Source organism: Notolabrus celidotus, chromosome 8 (assembly GCF_009762535.1).
Source record: "Notolabrus celidotus isolate fNotCel1 chromosome 8, fNotCel1.pri, whole genome shotgun sequence".
NCBI classification, from domain to species: Eukaryota; Metazoa; Chordata; class Actinopteri; order Labriformes; family Labridae; genus Notolabrus; species Notolabrus celidotus.
Window position 1 is genome coordinate 27,272,842 of NC_048279.1, and position 23,376 is coordinate 27,296,217.

At 39.3% G+C, this 23,376-nt stretch overlaps 4 protein-coding genes and 1 long non-coding RNA gene across 5 annotated transcripts; all 5 read left to right on the forward strand.

Annotated features, from left to right (window-relative positions):
* Positions 1-1,203: 1,203 nt before the first annotated feature.
* On the forward strand, positions 1,204-4,238 carry LOC117818034. The gene is made up of 7 exons (XM_034690892.1): positions 1,204-1,456; positions 1,648-1,986; positions 2,092-2,436; positions 3,040-3,174; positions 3,312-3,376; positions 3,533-3,672; positions 3,816-4,238. The coding sequence occupies exons 1-7, from the start codon at positions 1,414-1,416 to the stop codon at positions 3,883-3,885; spliced, it is 1,137 nt and encodes a 378-aa protein (XP_034546783.1). The 5' UTR covers positions 1,204-1,413; the 3' UTR covers positions 3,886-4,238.
* Positions 4,239-6,363: 2,125 nt separating this feature from the next.
* On the forward strand, positions 6,364-10,189 carry LOC117818036. The gene is made up of 8 exons (XM_034690894.1): positions 6,364-6,405; positions 6,489-6,551; positions 7,071-7,141; positions 7,335-7,673; positions 7,779-8,123; positions 8,730-8,864; positions 9,020-9,084; positions 9,231-10,189. The coding sequence occupies exons 3-8, from the start codon at positions 7,099-7,101 to the stop codon at positions 9,348-9,350; spliced, it is 1,047 nt and encodes a 348-aa protein (XP_034546785.1). The 5' UTR covers positions 6,364-6,405; positions 6,489-6,551; positions 7,071-7,098; the 3' UTR covers positions 9,351-10,189.
* Positions 10,190-12,720: 2,531 nt separating this feature from the next.
* On the forward strand, positions 12,721-16,030 carry LOC117817664. The gene is made up of 5 exons (XM_034690415.1): positions 12,721-12,790; positions 13,453-13,791; positions 13,881-14,228; positions 14,852-14,954; positions 15,637-16,030. The coding sequence occupies exons 1-4, from the start codon at positions 12,721-12,723 to the stop codon at positions 14,950-14,952; spliced, it is 858 nt and encodes a 285-aa protein (XP_034546306.1). The 3' UTR covers positions 14,953-14,954; positions 15,637-16,030.
* Positions 16,031-16,602: 572 nt separating this feature from the next.
* Positions 16,603-17,674, forward strand: LOC117818051. Its single transcript, XR_004632290.1, has 3 exons — positions 16,603-16,654; positions 17,138-17,212; positions 17,568-17,674. It is a non-coding gene; the product is annotated as an uncharacterized LOC117818051 (long non-coding RNA).
* A 1,606-nt stretch (positions 17,675-19,280) lies between these two features.
* On the forward strand, positions 19,281-20,306 carry LOC117817666. The gene is made up of 3 exons (XM_034690418.1): positions 19,281-19,350; positions 19,521-19,871; positions 19,959-20,306. The coding sequence occupies exons 1-3, from the start codon at positions 19,281-19,283 to the stop codon at positions 20,198-20,200; spliced, it is 663 nt and encodes a 220-aa protein (XP_034546309.1). The 3' UTR covers positions 20,201-20,306.
* The last annotated feature ends 3,070 nt before the right edge of the window (positions 20,307-23,376 follow it).

Consider the following 23,376-nt stretch of genomic DNA (forward strand, 5'->3'; position numbering starts at 1 on the left):
GATACAAAACAATGAATAGCTTCTACCAGTTCTCTCTTTTTGTTCTCTGTGCTTTACTCTAAAGTTTTTAAAAGCTGTGGTGGACTGATACACGGCAGTACAAGACCCAAACCACTGATCATCCTCTCTCTCTGTGTCTCTCTCTCTCCCTGTCTCTCTCTTTCTCTCTCTCTCTCTCTTTCTCTCTCTCTCTCTCTCTCTCTCTCCCCTCCTCTTCCCTTTTCTCTTTCTTTCTCCCATTCCCTTTCCCTCTCGTCTCTGTCTATATCCCTTCTCTTTCTCTGTCTTCCCTTTTCTCTTTCCTCTCTCTTTATCTCTTTTGCTATTTCCTCTCTCTCTTTCTCTCCCCCCCTCTCTCAAAAAAGACACATTTGGAACAATGGCCACTGTATGGGGCGTGTTCAAAGGGGTTTGCCAGCCCCAAACAACAAGTTATGATTGGCTTTTTGCTGTGTCAGAGGCGGGACTTGTTTTTAAATAATTAATTTAAGCTATGTACCAACAGGCTGCTAGTAGGCTTTTTTTTGTCAAAATTGTCAATTTTCCTTTGTCTGGTACTGAAAAGTGTGTCTTTGCATATGGATACACAACGGTGACTTAAAACGCTGGACAATGTATATCAGGCCAGTAGCTGGAGGTTTAACTTCGTAATGAAACACCACTGAAGAACACCATGCGCCTGCGGCTAAAGGTGTTCTGCCACAGTGTGATGGGTACAACAGATGTATTACGTATGTGCGAAAGAGACTGTGACATGCTTCACTGCTTTGACTTTGAATTGTTTATGTATATGTTATGGGTTTCCTGTTACTATTTTAAAAGTGAAGAAAGGGCTTCGCACATCTATATCAGGGGACAGGTGCGTAGGAGAGGAGGGAAAAGTATATATTACAAAACACTGTTTGCCTGATGAAGGTCTAAGACCAAAACATTGCTAATACATATTTTTGCAGGGCAGAAAGTGTGCTGGATTATTGGAATTGTATGAGCTGTTGCAGTTTATCCCAAATGTTTAAACACATTTCCAGAAACTGTGGCTCAATTTCTCAAAACTGTAAACACAAATTAAAAAGAGTTAACCTCGTCAAAATTAAACACATACAAGTGTGTGGAAGTAAATTCCTTTTTGTCATTGTAGGGTTTTGTTGTCCTCACATAGTATTTACAGTAGCCTACTACATGTAAATGCAATCCAAATGTACGCTGCATGTAGCAGAACACAGTAAATTCACCTGTATAAGTTCAGCGAGGAATCTTATAGGGTCACATGTTAGCTGAATGTAGGGGGCGGGTCACTTTGTAGATTTCAACCAATCTCTTTGATTCCTACTTTACAAATGTGATAACTTTCCAACCAAACCTTCATTTGGGTGGGTGGATATCAGCGCTGCAAGAGAAAGAGACTCTACCACAATGATCTTACAACTGGCTGCTTTGATTCTACTGCGCACTGTGTGTAAGTGCAACTTTTGGCTAGTAAGAGGAAAACACTGCTTTAGACTACAGTTTTTAAGACTTTATGTGAGAGGTCATGATTGTGTATCAAATAATGTTATGTGATTATATCTCAGTGGACATTGTTGAATGTTTATGTTCCTTATTTCACATGTGTTGTAGTTCTGTAATATTTTTGGTCTCTTTTTCCAGCTCTGGTTCAAACTGGAGAGAATCCTCACCTCATCTCTATGAGGATGGTTCATGTTGGGGAGAGTTTTACTATGAGATGTCAGATCTCTGAGAAGGAAAAGTCATTTTACTGCCACAAGCAGTCCCTTGGATATGTGGTCCAAACCATTGCTGTATTATCACTTGACAAACCAACATTTTCTGAATCAGTTAAAGACTCCCGATTCCAAATAACAAAAGAGAACAACCAGTTTGTGCTTTCCATTAGTAATGTCAGCAAAGAAGATGAGGCAACATACTTTTGTCAAGAAGTATCAACATTTTCATCAAGTTTTGTCGGCACCTTCTTGGCTGTAAAGGGTAAATATCTGTTACTGTATTTGTGCTGATCTCATTGATCACTTATGCTTATCAATCATTCTGATCATAAGATATTGAGACATATTTTTTTCCTGATTCATGCAGATCGTTGTCAGAATAAAACTGTCGGTGTGACGCAAAGACCTGAGACTGCTGCAGTCCAGCTGGGCGGCTCAGTTAGTCTTCAATGTTCACTTCCCTGTAGGAACAAGGAAACCAGCATCCAGTGTCCAGGTGAACACAGTGTGTACTGGTTCAGAGCTGGATCAGAAGGATTCCATCCAGGCATCGTTTACACTCACAAAAACAGAAGTTTTAAACACGAGGACAGAAGTTGTGTCTACAGTCTGTCCAAAACTATCCAGGACTCCTCTGATGCTGGGATTTACTACTGCGCTGTGGTCACATGTGGAGGAATCCTGTTTGGTGAAGGAACTACAGTGGAGACAAGTATGTTCAGACAAATATGTCTGTTATGAAATCAATGTAGGCATTTTGCATCAACTGCTTTATCCTCATTAAGAATAGATACAAATATTTGGCTGTCACCATTAATGTGTTAACTGCGATGTGATTAAGGTCCAAAATTAACATGTTCTTATTTTTTATTGCATGCTATTTAGTCTCTTTTGCCACACCACTTTCATGCTGCTGCAGCTTTTTTCCTTCTTCCTGGTGCTGTTGTGATGGAAAGTAACAACTTAACTGCACATTTGAAGGGCATGTTTCTCTCTAAAAAACTTCAGGATGGATCAGATGACAGTAAAAAAGTACTTAGTCTCATATTGAGTTAAAAAATCACCAAAGTATTTCAAGTTGGTGCTGTTATCCAGGAGCTCAGCATACAGATGCAGCTAATCACACTGATCCCAGCGTACTTTCCCACTGTCTTTTTTGTTTTATGTTCAAACACACACAAGTATATTATGCGTATACATCCATGTATATTAATATGCATAATCCTGCGTATTGACATAATTAACTTTGTTAGTTGCAGTAAAAACAGTTTATATAGAATTGTATATGAATAACTTGATGTCTAATATCTTTCAGGACTGCCTCCTCATTCAGGATCAGAACTAGGCCCTCTTGTCCTTACGCTGGGAGTATTGTTGGCCTGCTGTGTCACAGTGATTGCCGTCCTTATTTACTACAATAAACAAAGGGAAGACTGTGAACACTGCAAAGGTACGTTCATCTTTAGATTTTCAGCCTGTGAGAGCCACAGCAGCAGAATGAAGAATGAAAAAGTGCATGTGTTTACATAATATGGCAAAATCTGATTTAAGACTTAAGGTCATATTTCATTATTTATTTCTTAACAGGACAGATGAGTCCATCCCATCATCATGGACGTGACCAGCTAAATCTGGATCAATCCAAGGTCATGGTAAATTCTGTTCAGTGAACTTGGTAAAGATGTACTTGCTGTGAAATATTCTGAGTCTTCTTCCTCATTTTACTCATCTGCCCTAAATTCACTAATATTTGTACAGTACTTAACATAATATTTTTGTTTTATTCTTTGCATAATGGTGAATCACAGGCGATGACCTATGCATCGTTGTATTTCCCAGAAAGGAGCGTCAAAAGAAGGACTAACAAGAACAGAGACACACTACAAGTGTGTGTATACTCGGCTCTTCGCACAGGACCTGTGTCTGTAGACCCAAACTCCAACCCAAAGTGAACAGAAGATGTGTTTGAATTTCCTGCAAAGTAAACATTTGACAACTTTCTGATGTGACATAAATTGCCATTTCTGAAAAAGCAATTGTTACGGTCTCAGGGTCCTGTTTGTTCTCGTTTTTCTGCTCTTATTGTTTTAGATGTGTGCCTGGGGATTTGGTCAGAGTGAGGCGCCATATCGTCGATGGGACGGTGGATCTCTGCACATGATGTCGTCATCTGTTAATTGGGGTTCCCCTTTTCTTGGTATAGATGAGTCAGGGGGTTGTAGGTTAGGCAACAAAGCTGTTCTCTTTTGTTTGTGTTATTGATTAGGCGCCATCCGCAGCCCTGACCTTTGTTTCCTGCCTCCTGTCTCCTCCCTGGATTAGACATTGGTGGGATTGTGTTGATCTATTTCTGTTATTGTTGTTTTTGGTTATTTCTGGTTGTAAATAATACACAGCTTGCTTTTGCCTGAGAAAATTGATGCTTATGTTGCTTCCCTTACTGTACCTAGACACCAACTGGGTTGTAACACAATGTATTTCCATCACAGTTCAATAAACATATGTTAATATCAATTTCCAGATCTTGTATTACTTATTGGTTACGAACTTTTTTCATGAGTGGGGTCTGAAACTCATAAATAATAACTGACTGAAACCAGACACTTAAAAAAAGATCTTAATTGATGTATTAAGGTATCTGAGATGCAGGCTTACTTTTTCATCTGGAACCAGCAGAGTCTCCTTTTACTGGATATTACAAAGAATGCAAGTATCGGCACTTTCACATTGGCTTTATTTTGGAACCGAAACATTTAAGTCGGGGTCATCCTGTCAGGATTCTACTTCCCATAACCACCAGCTAACCATACATTATCCTTCTTATTACCAGTATACTAACTTAAGATACAGACACGTCATCAAAAAATTATAATTGAAATATTACTTTATTGATTTAAATCAATTTATGTATACAATACTTCAAAATAGTCCATGTGATTTCACAATAGTTAGCGTTCCATGGCTTCTATGGATATGTTTCTGCTTGTTGCTGTTGAGTTAACATTAAACTATCCTTATTCAGCTTGCCTTCTTCTCTGAGGTGGATCTCTGCATGTGATGTCGTCATCTGTTAATTGAGGTTCCCCAATTAGTGGCGTCACTGCATCTGCCACCCTCCATCCCCCTCAAACCTGTCTCTCCTCCTCCTCCAGTCGACATCCACCAATCATTCACCGTCTGTCTTCCCTCAAGTCATTTTTAATAGTTCCATTTAGTTCATCTGTAGGGGGGAGGCTGCTTTTGTAATAAAATATGCTCTATGTCTCTCGTGCAAACTTAATTGTTCTTTATATTTGCCAGTTTGTACTACACGTCCATTTCAAACACGAAACATAAAACATGATTACTTCAGCGGCCGCTAAGTGAGCTTCAGTAACACTAAGCTGCTTATAGCGCCTTTGTTTATGTTGTTTTGTGTGTGACCAGTTCACATGGGAATATGATACAGGGCAAATTTGAAAAAGTGATGCAAACATCCAAACATTAAATCGGAATTGAGCACTTAGACTTCCATTGTGAATTTAGTCTTTTAGCAGTAATAGACAGCCAACCTCTCAATGAATCTGCATTCAAGTAAACACAAAATACAAACTAATATTCATCTGCTTAGTTTGTTTCAGATTTAAATACGCAAAATACATTTTTGCAGCAACAATTCAAACAGTAAGAAGCAAAAACTTGAAGTGAAGCTGGATTATATTTAATTTTGCTCAACTTCATTTACATGGCCAGCCCTATAGTGGCTCTTTTCCTGACTTCATATCCTGTTGAAGGTTGTGGTGAGCCCTGCTCTGTACAAACAGTCATATAGTTTGGTCAAAGAGCTGAGAAACAGCCCACTGCAGCTTACGTGTTAGAGTGAAGCTGTTGCATGTGGCTTTGCTCACGACAGAAGCACAGAGGACCTTTTAAAAGTGTTGTTATACCAGTCAACAGGGGTGTTTGTTTAAAGAATAGATATCCTGTAACATATTTTAATGCAGTTTATCTGATACAAAACAATGAATAGCTTCTACCAGTTCTCTCTTTTTGTTCTCTGTGCTTTACTCTAAAGTTTTTAAAAGCTGTGGTGGACTGATACACGGCAGTACAAGACCCAAACCACTGATCATCCTCTCTCTCTGTGTCTCTCTCTCTCCCTGTCTCTCTCTTTCTCTCTCTCTCTCTCTCTCTCCCCTCCTCTTCCCTTTTCTCTTTCTTTCTCCCATTCCCTTTCCCTCTCGTCTCTGTCTATATCCCTTCTCTGTCTCTGTCTTCCCTTTTCTCTTTCCTCTCTCTTTATCTCTTTTGCTATTTCCTCTCTCTCTTTCTCTCCCCCCCTCTCTCAAAAAGGACACATTTGGAACAACGGCCACTGTATGGGGCGTGTTCAAAGGGGTTTGCCAGCCCCAAACAACAAGTTATGATTGGCTTTTTGCTGTGTCAGAGGCGGGACTTGTTTTTAAATAATTAATTTAAGCTATGTACCAACAGGCTGCTAGTAGGCTTTTTTTTGTCAAAATTGTCAATTTTCCTTTGTCTGGTACTGAAAAGTGTGTCTTTGCATATGGATACGCAAAGGCAACTTAAAACGCTGGACAATGTATATCAGGCCAGTAGCTGGAGGTTTAACTTCGTAATGAAACACCACTGAAGAACACCATGCACCTGCGCTTAAAGGCGTTCTGCCACAGTGTGATGGGTACAACAGATGTATTACGTATGTGCGAAAGAGACTGTGACATGCTTCACTGCTTTGACTTTGAATTGTTTATGTATTTGCAGTGGGTTTCCTGTTACTATTTTAAAAGTGAAGAAAGGGCTTCGCACATCTATATCAGGGGACAGGTGCGTAGGAGAGGAGTGAAAAGCATATATTACAAAACACTGTTTGCCTGATGAAGGTCTAAGACCAAAACATTGCTAATACATATTTTTGCAGGGCAGAAAGTGTGCTGGATTATTGGAATTGTATGAGCTGTTGCAGTTTATCCCAAATGTTTAAACACATTTCCAGAAACTGTGGCTCAATTTCTCAAAACTGTAAACACAAATTAAAAAGAGTTAACCTCGTCAAAATCAAACTTGAGTGGAAATAGATTTCTTTTTTGTCATTGTAGGGTTTTGTTGTCCTCACATAGTATTTACAGTAGCCTACTACATGTAAATGCAATGCAAATGTACGCTGCATGTAGCAGAACACAGTAAATTCACCTGTATAAGTTCAGCGAGGAATCTTATAGGGTCACATGTTAGCTGAATGTAGGGGGCGGGTCACTTTGTAGATTTCAACCAATCTCTTTGATTCCTACTTTACAAATGTGATAACTTTCCAACCAAACCTTCATTTGGGTGGGTGGATATCAGCGCTGCAAGAGAAAGAGACTCTACCACAATGATCTTACAACTGGCTGCTTTGATTCTACTGCGCACTGTGTGTAAGTGCAACTTTTGGCTAGTAAGAGGAAAACACTGCTTTAGACTACAGTTTTTAAGACTTCATGTGAGAGAGTTCATGATTGTATATCAAGTAATGTTGTGTGATTATTTCTCAGTGGACATTGTTGAATGTTTATGTTCCTTATTTCGGAAGTGTTGTAGTTCTGTAATATTTTTGGTCTCTTTTTCCAGCTCTGGTTCAAACTGGAGAGAATCCTCACCTCATCTCTATGAGGATGGTTCATGTTGGGGAGAGTTTTACTATGAGATGTCAGATCTCTGAGAAGGAAAAGTCATTTTACTGCCACAAGCAGTCCCTTGGATATGTGGTCCAAACCATTGCTGTACTATCACTTGACAAACCAACCTTTTCTGAATCAGTTAAAGACTCCCGATTCCAAATAACAAAAGAGAACAACCAGTTTGTGCTTTCCATTAGTAATGTCAGCAAAGAAGATGAGGCAACATACTTTTGTCAAGACGTATCAACATTTTCATCAAGTTTTGTCGGCACCTTCTTGGCTGTAAAGGGTAAATATCTGTTACTGTATTTGTGCTGATCTCATTGATCACTTATGCTTATCAATCATTCTGATCATAAGATATTGAGACATATTTTTTTCCTGATTCATGCAGATCGTTGTCAGAATAAAACTGTCGGTGTGACACAAAGACCTGAGACTTCAGCAGTCCAGCCGGGCGGCTCAGTTAGTCTTCAATGTTCACTTCCCTGTAGGAACAAGGAAACCAGCATCCAGTGTCCAGGTGAACACAGAGTGTACTGGTTCAGAGCTGGATCAGAAGGATTCCATCCAGGCATCGTTTACACTCACAAAAACAGAAGTTTTAAACACGAGGACAGAAGTTGTGTCTACAGTCTGTCCAAAACTATCCAGGACTCCTCTGATGCTGGGATTTACTACTGCGCTGTGGTCACATGTGGAGGAATCCTGTTTGGTGAAGGAACTACAGTGGAGACAAGTATGTTCAAACAAATATGTCTGTTATGAAATCAATGTAGGCATTTTGCATCAACTGCTTTATCCTCATTAAGAATAGATACAAACATTTGGCTGATGTTGCTATGCTATGTTGCTACGATGCGATTAAGGTCCAAAATTAACATATTTTTTATTTTTTATTGCATGCTATTTAGTCCCTTTTTCCACACCATAGTTATGCTGCTGCAACTTTTTTTCTGCTTCCCTGGTGCTTTTGTGATGGAAAGTAACAACTTAACTGCACTTTTGAAGGGCATGTTTCTCTCTAAAAAACTTCAGGATGTTTCAGATGACAATGAAAAAGTACTTAGTCTCATATTTTGTTAAAAAATCACCAAAGTATTTCAAGTTGGTGCTTTTATCCAGGAGCTCAGCATACAGATGCAGTTAATCACACTGATCCCAGCCTGCATGCCCAATTTCTCTCTTGCTTTATGTTCAAACACACAGAAGCACATTATGCATATACATCCATGTATATTAACATGCATAATCCTGCGTATTGACATAATTAACTTTGTTAGTTGCAATAAAAAACGTTTACATAGAATCGTATATGAATAACTTAATGTCTAATATCTTTCAGGACTGCCTCCTCATTCAGGATCAGAACCAGGCCCTCTCGTCCTTACGCTGGGAGTATTGTTGGCCGGCTGTGTCATTGTAATTGCCATCCTTATTTTCTACATTAAACAAAGGGGAGACTGTGAACACTGTGAAGGTACGTTCATATTTAGATTTTCAGCCTGTGAGACGTAAGTCAGACTCTCTGCTCACAACAGCAGAATGAAGAATGAAAAAGTGTCAGTGTTTATGTAAAATGTCAAAGTGTGAGTAAATACTTTTGGTCATATTTCATTATTTATTTCTTAACAGGACAGATGAGTCAATCCCATCATCATGGACGTGACCAGCCAAATCTGGATCAATCTAACGTCATGGTAAATTCTGTTCAGTGTACTTGGTAAAGATGTACTTGCTGTGAAATATTCTGAGTCTCCTTCCTCATTTTACTCATCTGCCTCTCAATATTTTTGGTCATTTACTTAAAAGCATTCTTTATTCTTTCCATAATGTTGAATCATAGGCGATGACCTATGCATCCTTGGATTTCCAAGAAAGGAGAGTCAAAAGAGGGACGAAGAAGAAGAGAGACACGCCACAAGACTGTGTATACTCTGATGTTCACAGAGGACCTGTGTCTTAATCCCCAACTCTAACCCAAAGTGAACAGGAGAAGAAGTTTTGAATATCCTAAGAAGGAAACATTTTAGTACACGGGGTCCTGTCTCTTTTCTTGTTGTTTTGTCCTTAATCTTTTACATGTGTGCCAGGGGATTTGCGCAGAGTGAGGCCCAAATCACCTTCACCGTCGGTCACCGCTGGTAGTTGATCTCTGCGTGAGACGACGTCTGTTAATTGGGGTTCCCCTATTGGTGGCGTCACTGTGTCTGCATGCCTTCATCTCCGTCATACTTGTCTCTCCTCCTCCTCCAGTCAACATCCAACAATCATTCACCGCCTGTCTTCCCTCAAGTCATCTTTAACTGTTCCATTCAGTCTATCTGTAGGGGGGAGGCAGCTTTTGTAATGAAACCTGTTTTTTCAATAAAATCCTTTCTTCGTGTAACTATAAGGTTAACTGGTATTCCTAGGTATTTGTTGGTGTTTTGGGAACTAGGTTTAGTTATACTTTCGTTGCTGTGTTTTTTTTATTTTGGGTTAAGGCGATCTTCTTTTTTGCCTCTTTAATGTCTTATGGGTGGCTGCTACCTATATATTTATGTTGGACCAGGTGAGTTTAGTTGAGGTAGGAAGTGTTTTATTTCATTGTTTTCTTGGTAGCAATGAGTCAGGGGGTTGTACGCTAGGCAAAGAAGCTACTCTCTTTTGTTTGTTTCATTGATTTGGCGCCACCCGCAGCCCTTACCTTTGTTTCCTGCCTCCTGTCCCCTCCCTGAATTCTAAATAGGCGGGGTTGTGTTGATCTTCCTCTGTTATTGTTGTTTTTGGTTATTCTAGTTGTAAATCAATAAACGGCTTGCTTTGCCGGAAAACATCGGTTCTTGTGTTGCTTCCTTTATCGTACTAATACACCAATCGTTTTGTAACACAATGTTTTTCCATCACAGTACAGTGAATGTTTGTTAATATCAATTTCCAGAGCTTGTATTACTTATTGGTTAGAAACATCTTTTATGAGGGAGGCCTGAAACCTCATAAATAATTACTGACTGAGACCAGACACTTCATTGATGTATTCAGGTAACTGAGATGCAGGCTTACTTTTTCATCTGGATTCAGCAGATGGGTATTACAAAAAAATGCAAGTATGGGAACTTCAACATTGGCTTCATTAATGGGCCCAAACATATATCTCCTCCTCTTCTATACATGTGTGAAACTAACCCAGCTCTTTGTCACAGTGAAACACTGACACATCATTTCAAGTGCCCCTCACAATTACTGTTGACCCACCCTCTCTCCTTTTGTTGTGAAACACATCAGCAGGGAGAGCACCGCAGAAAACCAGCACAGAGTTACTCAGTTGATCAGATTGCTATTGTAGCATGCAAAGGACAGAGGGCAGTAGTACTGTATCACTCTTTAGTAGGGCTTTAATAGCAAGTCATTCACCTGCATATGTAGAATTTCTCAGTTATTTCAAAATGAAATGCAGTAAATAAAAGCACAAACGCTTGGTCGGTATAAATATATCGTGTGAGTACATTCTTAGGTGTACAGCCTTTCAGCTGACGATCTAATGACGCATGGAAAGTTTTGCAATGTTGTGGTTGCGATGTCAAACTAAGGTGTGATATAGAGAGTTTTTTCTTCTTGTCTTGTCTTATCTTTTCTTGCAGGCTTGCTGCTTTTGTACAAGGGTAGTTTCATTATTGTTGCTTTTCAATAACACCTCAGAACCTCGCAGGAACAGTAGCAATGTTGAAGGAGGTATAACCCTTAAAAGTCAACACAGGTAAAAGCTCTGTAAACATATTCATATCGAAACTCAAATGTTTCAACGGAGTATATCATAAAGACTTTTTCTTATTACCAGGAAATTGATAAAGATAAATAGTGATCATATAAATTACTTATAAACTTTAACAGGTTATCAGGTTATAGACTTCCACTGGCTTCCTGAGTCCTCTAGTACCATTTCCTTTCTTGCACCTTTAACCACACAGCAACATCCTGTAGAAGCAGGTCTGTTCTGAGTAAACAGCCTTGATGGTTGGTCAAAGAGACAACAAAATAGCCTGCCAATGCCTACATCTGTTTGTGAGGTTGTTGCATGTGGCTTTGATTGAAGCCAGTGTTGTGCAGGAGGCCTTCACAAAGAGTAGAAGTACATCGAAAGAGGAACTTTATTAATTTAGCTCATTGATTAGTTTATCACGAGTATTTTAATGTACCTGCGATATGCATGGATACCCAAACTAAACTTAATGTGCAAGACCAGATTGCTTCAATACTTGCACAAGAGAACAGGCTCGGAGAAACTAAAATAAAAAAAAACAGGTCAACTCAAACCTCACACCATTTCCTGTTAAGCCCATATGCAGGTCACTTCTGAGCAAAAATCTTCAGTGGTTGGTTAAAGAAAGAAAAGACCACAGGCCCTTTGTCAGTGTAGCTCTTGCATGTGGCTTTGCTTCTTGTTAGTAATGCACAATGCATTCACAAAGTGCTGCAAAACTAGACAGAAAGACGTGTTGCAGCTAAAAATAAAATATTATATTTCTCAGCGTACAAAGCTCTGTGCATTTGTTATCTTCTATGATGATCTGCTCTACAAGTTAATTATCCTGGTGACCACCCAACATTCAGTAGTGAGCACAGAAAGCCCCGAGGGTGGAAACGTGTATTCATCTGCAAGCAATCATTTGGCCTCCCCTTGCTTACAAGTTAGATGGCTCACCAAATACTTCCGTCATGCCTAGGTTTTGCATTCAGGTGATATGACAACTTTTACTATTTAACTCAGGGGATGGTAAATTTGTCTATATTACTTTGATGACAGGGTACATGGTGTAATGTTTCAAGTATTTGTGTCCAAACCAAGCAGCTCGATAATTCTAGTCCCAGCTGACTTCTTTTGTGCTTGAGTTCTCCCCAGAAGTGTTACTCTCTGGGACTCCAGGCTGCAAAAAAAAAATTCTAGATTATGTTTTGTACTTATGCACTGAATTCATAGCGTGCAGCTGTTGGACCTTTGAGCTCAGTCCTGGAAAGGATTATGTTAAGGGTTTAATAGTTTGCCTGGGGGATTTCAACACCCAAATTGGCAAGGATACCCAGAGGGGGTCAATTGGGAGGAACTGATCATAAGCTGAGTGCTGTTTTGAGTTTGGGCTTCTTTGCTAATCATTAATTGGCCATAAAAAACACCATTTTGGGCAAAAGGTGATTTGAAAGTATACTTGTCACTAGAACACTTGCCAAAGATCAATATTTGACTTTGTTGTAGCATCATAATTTTTGCTGATGTATGGCTTGGTTACCCATGTACAGAGAGCATGAGAGCTGTCAGGTGATCACCATGTAATAGTCAATTGGTCAGATAAAGAAAGATGCCTGACAGACCTTTCCCTAGACATCAAGTGGAGGTGAGTTGTGAGTATCTGGTGAAGGCTCATGTCGGTAAGGTCTTCAAGTCCCACCTCCAGAAAAACTCTTTGTGCATCCCAGGGGGAGCTAGAGTGAATCCAAGCGATCCATGTTCAAAGCCGCAAAGCATTCAGAATATATCTTTTTGATTTCAACGTGCAATGTCCTCTAAGCATGTCAATACTTCTGAGCATATTGTAATTTTTTTAATAAAACAACTAACAAGTAACATTTCCATTGTACTGTTTTTAGTCTTTCAAAAAACAAAACAAAAAACCCGGAACCTCACTGTAAATGAGACATGATCATTGGTTTAGTGAATCTGGGCCATTTGCATTGTTTGTGTTTGAGCCAATCATCATCACGTCTACTTTCTGAGCCTTGATCACATTGTGGTGAAATCTTATACCTTGGCGGGGGACTTCAGTTGTGCAAGAGAAGGGTGCTGTACCACAATGATCGAAAGACTGGCTGTTTTGATCCTTCTTGGTTCAGTGTGTAAGAACACCTTTTGTGTACTTTTACAATTTAGAATACAATTTGATTTCAATTAACTTAATCAAGACTGTAAAAAAAACATATCAGGAATGCTGATATTTACACAAATTACATTGACTGTAGATAAACTATATGGCACTCATATTCAATTCTATCTTCTTGTTGTATCCTAACTATTCTGTTTTTTCTCTCTTTAGGTCAAACCAAAGACACGCCTCATAGGTTATCTTCAACTGTGGTCAAACCTGGAGATAATGTTACTTTGTCATGTTCTATCTCTGGAGATGGCGCCGGCTTGTTTAACTGGTACATGATGAAGTCTGGATACATGGTGCTGACAGTTGCAGCAGGAAGTTTTGACAAAGTCACCCTTGACAAGAAATTTGACAACTCAAGGTTTACGATCAAAAGAGGGGATAATCTGTTCTTTCTCACCATCAATAATGTAAGCATAGAAGATGAGGCAACGTACTTCTGTCAAGCTGGAACTCCGTACACAATGAAGGTTGTTTCTAGCACAGTTTTGACTGTGAATGGTAAAGTATGCTAATGTTTGTGTTTATTTTTTCTTCACCAGTACCACAGAATTCCTAATCTAACTCTATCTTAACTGTGTGTCATCCAGATCATAAAAATCACCAGAAATCTATCTACCTGAAACAAATACCGAAGACAGCATCCGTCCAGGCAGGCGACTCAGTGACTCTCCAGTGTTCATATCTCTTTAAGTACAAAGAAACCACAGCCCAGTGTCCAGGTGAACACAGTGTGTACTGGTTCAGAGCTGGATCAGGAGAATCTAATCCAAGTGTTATTTACAGTCAAAGCCATAAAAGTGATGAAGAAGAGACGAGAAGCTGTGTCTACAGTCTGTCCAAAACTATCCAGAGCTCCTCTGATGCTGGGACTTACTACTGCGCTGTGGCCACATGTGGAGAAATCCTGTTTGGTGAAGGAACTACAGTGGAGACAAGTATGCCTTTATGATTGTATTTTGATGTATTAGTATAGTATTATTGTGATGTTATTGTTTTTCAAAACTAAGTAATCTAGTAGATAGTCTCCAATAACTGCAATTTCATTAATCAATATATCAGCAGTACTTACCACTGTAACTGCTCAGAGTTTGGGATGTTGAGTCATTATTTTGCGTAGGCAAAAAGTGCAACAAACAGAAAAAAAGAAAACTACTTTTTTCAGTGAAGCAGTCACTGCATGTAGAGAGGCTTCAGACGCTACAATGCTGGTGGGATGAATTCCCTGTACGACATTATTTGGTCCATGTCATCCCCCATTATCTCATCTCATTTTCGGTCTGTCTTTAAAGCTGTCTTTTAACAATATGAGGCTAAAAGCCTCATATTGTTAAAAAACAAGGGACTGAAATACATGATAGGTCAATGCATCACAAGTGCATGTTATTTCTGCCCTCCCCGTAAAAGTAGAAGAACATCTAGATAAACATTATGCTCCTCTGCATCTATCTGCTAGCTCGTGTATCTTGGACTTTTACCCTTATTTTCCTCTCAAAGTCACGGATATGAAAAACTTCAGGAAAAGCAGAGACTTATTTGTTCTGCTGACATGTTTTAGCAGAAATTTCAAGAGAAGAATGGACACCAGTTGTGATTGTCCTCGGGTCACTGTTGGCTCTCTGTGTAATTGTGATTGCCATCCTCATCTTCTCAAGAGACTAAAGGTAAGCTAATTAATATTATTAAAAGAGTTCTGCTTTTAGTGTTTTAGGTTGAAATCCTAATTCTATTGTCACTCCTCACCAAGTTTTTCATCATCAGTTTCTGGCGGGCCATAGCCTGGTGCCCCCAGACACATTCACCTTAGTAGATACGCCTGGATCTGTTGAATTAATCTCCTTTTTCCAGGGTGCATTGCAACGGCTGCATGCAAAATTGCTTCTGGAGATCATTTAACCAAGCAGCAACCTCTGGTTTTAAAATGTGAAGCCAATGTGGAAGTGTTAAAAAGTGCAGTTCATTAAGTGTCTGCAGCATGTGATACTGTTTCAATGAAAACCATCATCCAGTTTGTGTAAAACTGCTGCAATAGCAGATTCAACAGATGTCCTTACAGTGGAAGCTGTCATCTTGGTTGTTAATGAAAAGGCTGAAGCAATGCTGCCATGTTATCCTCTTATAAAACCCGCCCCATATTTAAAGAAAGGACTGCGATTGGTCTGTTATATCTGGTGTTGGTGGGACATTGTTTAGAATGACAGCTACTCCAGATCCATGTGCCAGAGAAATGAATATGAGTTGGCTGATGAGTCTGGTTATGATTGCAATCAGCTTTTAAAAGTCATTAGCTATTAACTCCCTTGGTCTTGATGTCACTGTACTGATAACAAATATATTTCTCTCCAGGAAGGTGAAATAGAGGCGTTGAACAACTCTACAGCTGGTCTTATCTACGATGAAATCGAGAAGGGGAAAGAGACTGTTATACATATGTCTGACAAACACATTGTTCTATGTAGGAATTAAGCTGTCTAAATTTTGTTCATTTAAAAAAAGGTGTGCTTAGTTAATTTACCTTAAAGCTGAATCATATATTTTTCATTTTATAAAGAGACCTGGCACAAAACAAGGTGATTGGTTGCTCAAATGTCTGTCAGAGCCGATGAGCTCCAAAGAGAAAAGAAAAACTACAGAGGCAACATACTCCAGACATGAGACTACAAAAGATACATACACATGTCTCCGTATGATAAACTGCATGTTTTTGATGTACACAGAGACCTTCTATGAGACATCAGTGAAACAGAAGGAACATTGAATAATGTTCCTTTTTTGAAATAAAAAGATTGGGTATTTAATTTGTATCTTGATTCTTTCCTCTGAGTTTCTGTAAAACATGTCAGACTTGAGAATATCCATTTTGGTTTGGCTGTGAGATCAAGTGGGCCTCCACTGTCTGTCTGCCTAACTTCTCCTGCTGCACTGACCCAGTGTTCATCATTCACCTGCCTCTGCATTGACTTCTAACATAATTGAACAGCATTGTGAATTGTGCTTTTAAAGAACTAGGTGTTGCATTGAACCCTTTTTTCTCTCTTCTCATTCCTGCCATTTTGAACACTACTTCTTTACAAGGTAAATGAGGATGGTGGGATACTGATAACTGCTTAATTAAGCAACACATTTGTAAAGGAGTTCTTGCAGTGCAGGTTCAGAAAGAGTTTAGGCACTGTTTTACACAGCGAAGCTATCCTGATATCAAAGTTAAGGACTGAGTGTCTTCAACAAACTTCTGTGGTTAGCTTTTCTTTAGATACTATTGGTCAGGGAGGTGGAGTGCTTCTCAGAAATTAGTGCAACCCACGTGTTTGTGGCCAGAGCTGCACGTGTAGCTGTGGTTTACTTGCTTGAGAACATCATTATGGTAAACGTCCAGATCACAAACCATTACTCCACCATACTTCAGGCATTAAACAACCGTGGCATAAAACTCAAGTTAGACTTATAATTATATTTTGGATGTGTATGTTTCTTTATAATTAATTCAAAGTGCAAATAAATCATTGCATGTTCTATGACTTTGCCTCATAATCTGCTGAATAGTTATATAAAGGAAAAGTTTGAAATTGTTGGATTTATGCTTACACATCAACTTAAAGGGATTCTTAAAAAGGAGCCGAGAACAGCTGTGATATGTTTAACACCAATACTGGAGCTCATTTTTTAAATTTACACTTGTTCTCTCATTTCTTTTACCCTCACACAAATGTTAATGTAAAGATAGTCATCTGAGGTTTTAAGAGTTCATCCCCATAGAGGTTATGTAGTCATCCATTTCCATTGTTTTCATCCATTTTTTGTGCTTTTCCCTGATTTAGTTTGGTGTCCCCTGTGTTTTTTCTTTCAGAGGCTGGGCGTGGCTTCCAATTGCTGGAGCTTCCTACAGACACACCTGGTTCTTATCAATGAATCACCTGCTGCAGTACTTAAACCCTAGCTCTTCTCTTCCTGGCTGCCAGATGATTTCTGCCTATAGAGTTGGCCTCTAGTTGTAGCCTTTCAAGTTACTCTAGTGTTTTTTTAATCATACTCATCATCAAGAAATTCATAAAGTGTACACTGTTGATATCCACTGTTGATGCAATATCATGCCCATTTATGTTTTTCTGAAAAAAAGGGTTCCCTAAATATTTTAGAGGGTCTGTGCTGGCAGATTTGTTTGCTAGTGTGAGAAATCCCCAACTATTCCCTCTATCCTATGATAATACCTCAGCCATGTGCTCCATCCTGCCACCATGTGTATCATACTTACCTTTTGTGTTACTCCCGGCTTTCAGTACCACCATCCTCCGAGCTCCATCACCTCAGCTTTCCCTCCTGGATGCCTCGGCCCCAAGCCTCTCCTACCAGCCTCAACCTTCCACCTAATACCAGCCTCAACCTGCCGGTGTCAATTTTCAGTTTTGTGAATAAAACCCTCTTATTCCCCTTCCTACTTTGTCTGTTTGCTTTTGGGTCAAGTTGAGGAGAGTTTAAACAAGTTAGCTTTTGCGTATTACATTCCATTTCTTCCACGTCTGTTCTGCTAAATGCTGCTTTTTAGGCTACTACACACTGTACGTTTACATATAAGGTTGAAATTATATGCAAATCCTCAAAATCTGTTTTCTTTTTAACATTTTACACAGTGTCCTTACTTTTTGGGAATTGTGGTTGTTAATTCTCACCCTGGTTATTGGCTAATTCAATAGCTAATGAATAATCCAAAGACGTAGACTGATCAGTTCTGATAACTGGACTCATCTCTTGCCAGCCCAACCTCCTCGCCACATTTTGATAACTTCTGGCTCAGGGAAAAAACAATATGGCACATTAAATCTCAAACACCAGGTTTCAAAACGGCAGCCTACAAACCAATGGGTCAAATAGTCTATGGTATCCGTCAAAAACTCCCTAACAAAGTACTCCCTCATTCTCCAATGTCGAGGCGAGTTCCTAGACCAATAAGCTGACACCAGAGTAAGGGTTTTGGACATGGGGAGTAATAATTGTAAAGTAATTTAATCTGTAGCTGTTAGATCCGTCACGGCACCGGATCTGATAGGTTTCTATTTTGGTTAATGTTTTAACTTCCACCGGATCCGATTGCATTCCGGCTGCATCTCTGATGATCCGGAGCCCTCTGGATCAGATACGCAAGACTTGTATTTTTGGCGGATGTTGGAGCATGATGCATAAATCTCAATAGAGAGGATCAAGCGGGACAGGAAGTCAGGCACCAAAACAAAATTCAACCATCCAGTTACTTTTCAGAATAAAACACATTGTGCAATCACCAGATTGTATTTCACTTAACTACAACAACAAACCGTCATAATGAGCGGAGCCAGGCCTGGAGTCAACAGGTCAGAGGTTTTTAGAGGCCAATAAAGGCAACATGGATTAGGTGAGGAGTCGGATAATCGTTGATTCAGGAATTACTCCGGGAAAACCTTTGTCACGTGATTCCAGCTGTCCAGCTTTCCTGCTTTGTGCACTGTTCTGAAAACGCAGCCAGTGGTTGTTGACGGACGAGAGAGCACGGAGCTGGACCGCAGCGGATCGGAGACGGACTGGACACAGATCTGGTGGAAGTCCGATGAAACTCTGATGAAACTCTGATGAAACTAACTCACCAAGAAAAAAGCTTCAAAGAAACACATTTCTGAAGAACATTCATGGAAAGGGTTAAATACAGTTTTTAGACCTTTAATATTACACCATTTAATGCTTGACTACTTCATCTTCTGTGATCGATTCTTAAAGTCTGTCTCTTGGATATCGATATAGCTTTACAATCTAGATCAAAAAGTAATCATTCACTTCTTATGCAGTGATGCTAGTCTGATCATCAAAGAGAAAATGATACATCTAGGTTTGCCTTTGGTAAGAAGTGATCATAAATGCAGTATATTTGCGTCCTGCATGCTTTCAGCCAATCACAGCCAATCACAGTGCAACAAACCTTCATCACACAGTGGTGACACCTTTTATTTTGTTCAGGACCTCGAATGAGTGAGAGAAGTGTGCTGACCACAATGAGCTGTCGACTGGCTGCTTTGATCCTTCTCAGTGCGTTGTGTAAGTACACCGTATGTCTACTTTAAGATGAGTAGTCCTACAAACGTTATATCGACAAAGATAACCAAGCAACATTTTAAATCAACATTATATAGAAAACATAAATAATTTGTGATACATATTGTAGGTTTCTCTTCTGCTGGATTGTAACTCTGATGTCTTTCCTTCAGATCAGACTATGTCTCACCAGATCTCTTCGACTGTGGTTGAACCTGGTGATGATGTTAACATGGTGTGTTTAGTCACGGAGAATAAAGCCGGGTTGTTTTACTGGTACAAGCTGAAGTTTGGAAACATGGTCGAAAAAGTTTCAGACGGAAGTTTTCAAAGCCTGAAACTTGAGGAACAATTTAGAAACTCTAGATTTGAAGTCACACGGGAGGAGACAGTCACAGGCACGGATACTCTGTTTTCTCTCAACATCAGAAATGTAAGCAAAGAGGATGAAGCCACGTACTTCTGTCAAGCTGGAACAGCATATGAAATGAAAGTTATCAATACGACTCTCTTGAATGTGAATGGTAAGGTATGCTCATTTCATTGTTTGATTTTTCTCTGTTAGTAACCAAAAACCACGAGCTAATCCTTCTTTGCTGTGTATGACCCAGATCATAAAAATCACCAGAGATCAGTCTACGTGAGCCAGAGACCAGAGACCCAGTCGGTCCAGGAGGGCGCCTCAGTGGATCTCCAGTGTTCACTTCTCTACAAGTACAAAGAAACCAGAGTCCAGTGTCCAGATGAACACAGTGTGTACTGGTTCAGAGCTGGATTCGAAGAATCTCATCCAGGTGTTATTTACACTCACAATAACATGAGATTTAAACAAGGGGAGAGAAGCTGTGTCTAAAGTCTGTCCAAAACTATCCAGGACTCCTCTGATGAAGGGACTTACTACTGTGCTGTGGCCACATGTGGAGAAATCCTGTTTGGTGAAGGAACTACAGTGGAGACAAGTATGCTTTTTCACATTTCTATGAATATAATTACATTTTTAATGTGTTTTTTAAAATGAATATATTATAAATATTCACAATGACATGGTTGCAACGTTCATTAGAGCATTTAGACTATAGCAGTTCCTTCAGATAAAAGGATATTGTACTCAGTGCAGATTCTGGGATATAATGGCTTTATAAAAAGTAAATCAAAAACAGCAAGAAGCTTGGTTGTTAAAGTCGCCGAGCATCTATTTATTAAAGCCTTAGTTTGGTCAAACCTATCTGGAAGAGACTGAATCATTTTTTTCATGAGGAGTCAAAAAATAAATACAATATAGGCGTATTTAATTTCTGCTTTCCTTTTAAAAATCAGTTGGAACATTGGGTTGATTTTAAACGTCTCTACATCCTGTCTAGCAGCTCTAAAAATGAAACTTGTGAAAATGGTAGAAATGAAGGAAAAACAACAACTCAAATGTGTTGTTGTTTTCAGGAAGTTCAAAAGAAGGCTGGACCCCAGTTGTCATTTTCCTCGGTACATTGTTGGCTCTATGTGTACTTGTGATTGTCGTTCTGATCTTCTCAAGAAAATGAAGGTAAGTTCATTCACATTGAGAAGATTGAGTACTTAACTTGTATTCTTCCATTGTAAGATCATGATGGCACACAGCTTAGCTTATACCAAGTTAGATGATGAATCTATGGATCACTGTTGCTATTTCTAGAGCTTTGTAAAAATGGCCATAATCCAGAAAGTTAGAAAATAGACTTCAAAAAGATATTGCAGCTTTACTTTTTGGGGTCAGGCTTGTCTTTGGGGCTGAGCTAGTTTACCTGCAGACTCCAGAACACACTTTGTCCTGGTGACCCCTGGATTTTCTCATCATTTCCCTTCTTATAGTGTTTCATATGTAATACTTAGCTCCACAAAAATAGTTTGACTCCTTAACTGAAACTTTAGGTATGATTTCAATCATTTAAAAAAACAGTAATTTGGTGCTATCCCTTATTTAATAACTTATAAAATAGCCTTGATTTCAGATATCTCTAACTTTAGGAAGTGGACACAGAGGCTTTGGCTGTTGGCTTATAGCACTCTAAGCTGGCGCCTCATTGCCTACAGAGGCTACAGTCCTTGTTGCAGCGGTCGAAGGTTCAACTCCTGGCCTCTACCATTTGCTGCATGTCTTCTCCAACTCTCTGCTGCCCACATTGCCTGTCTCTCTCCTGCTTTCCTATCCAATAAGAAAAGGCAAAAAATGCCCAAAATACACAACTTAAAAAAATAAATGATAGAAAGCAAGAAAGAGAAGGGGAAAAAAGAAAAAAAGGGACAATAAAATTTGCTGGAATTGTATAAATATGTAGCTCAAGCAAAAGTTCAGTCATGAAGACTACTGTATATATGCTATGCTTTCACAGTAGCAGGCAGCTGTGGCTCAGTGTTAGAGTAGGTGGCCTCTCAATGGAAAGATCGGGGGGGTTCAGTCTAAGGTCCCACTGTCCACATGTCCAAGTGTCCTATCACTTCTCTGCTCTCTTTTTAAATCTGATTCTTTTTCTGCCTCTAGTCCCTGACTAACGCTGACCATCCATGTGTGCCGCTCCACCTTCCCATCTGTCCAAACTCTACTGAATCATTAGTCTTCATTTATCATCCAACCTAGCAAGTCATCACCCAACACCTCCACCACCAGTGTTTGGACTCCATAGGGGATTTTCCGGATGCTGCTGTAAAGAGTCCGTACGTCAAAGACCTTCTGTCAATTCCATCCCTTTGATCGTTTTTTATGTAATAAATAACCTTTCATTCTTTAACTTGTCTCTGCTGATTAGAATGGACAACATGATGGCTATTGTATTGATTAAGTGTGTGATGTTTATATTTCTTTAAGATCTATATGCTGTGCTTTTTTTCTTCCCTAAAGGCTGAAGGTTATGTTCTTTCAAAATATAGACTAACCAAGGATTCCATTTCAAATCTAGATGCTATGTTCTATTAAACTTTAAGCGGAACAAGCTAAAGAAGCATCTTCCAGCCTTTACTCGTGATTCCAATGTTGCATTGGTGGAATAGAAATGGATATTTCTGCTGGTGCATCATTGATTTATTGTGATTTTTTTTTTTCAAAGTTCATTTAAAACAAAAAAAAATTAGAAAGTCCATTTTGATTAAAAAAATAAAATCGCAAATAAAGTATGGCTGTCGTGATTTTATGTTCTGTAAGCATGAAATGTAATGCTTTGGTGCTTTATGGGCCCCTGGCCAAAGTGAGGCCCTAAGCAGAATTTGCTGAATCCCCACACTGACTCACCAGATACTCTGAATGTGACGCAGGGATGTTAACTACATGATGTATTAAAACGGTCATAAGGTTATTGCGTTACTTTATACAGTTGTACGTACTAAATAAAGGTTAAAACTGACACTTTGATCACAGTTTGTGTGTCACAGTGTGCGTGTGTTATAGTGAATGTGCCTGTCACAGTGTGTGTCTGTGAGTACAAAGTAAACAAGAACAGGAGAAGCAGAGTGTGCAGACAGCATGCATTAATTATTTGATTATGGACTGTTTCATATCTCTTAAAGTAAATAAACATATTCAATTAAAATCCCAAATATACTGAGGCGACCTGAGTGTAACGCAAAGGTAAAGTCTGTGTGAAGTTTGTGTGGATGTTCATTACTTTAGTGAGATTAACAGGTAGCAGACACAAGCCTGATCAGTATGAAGCTTTTTGTGACAGCTTGTACAAATATGACGCCCCCTACAGGTGATGATGCTTCACTACTTCAGTGAACCAGTGTTTACACACTTCATCTTCCTCTGCATTGACCTTTGCCTTATTTGCACCATCATTTGTTTTTAGCAAAATTGAAAAAACAAGATGTTACTACAAGCATATTTTCTCTGACGATGCAGGTTCTGCAAGAGTTTCACCACCATACCGTGCTTCACATTGTGATTATTGGTCATGTCAAAGTGAAGGACTGTGTGTTCAGATGTCTGTGGGTAGCAGCTCATCCTCAGAAGTTGTTTGTGAGAGAGGTGCAGTGCTCCTCAGACATTAAGCCCACACAACT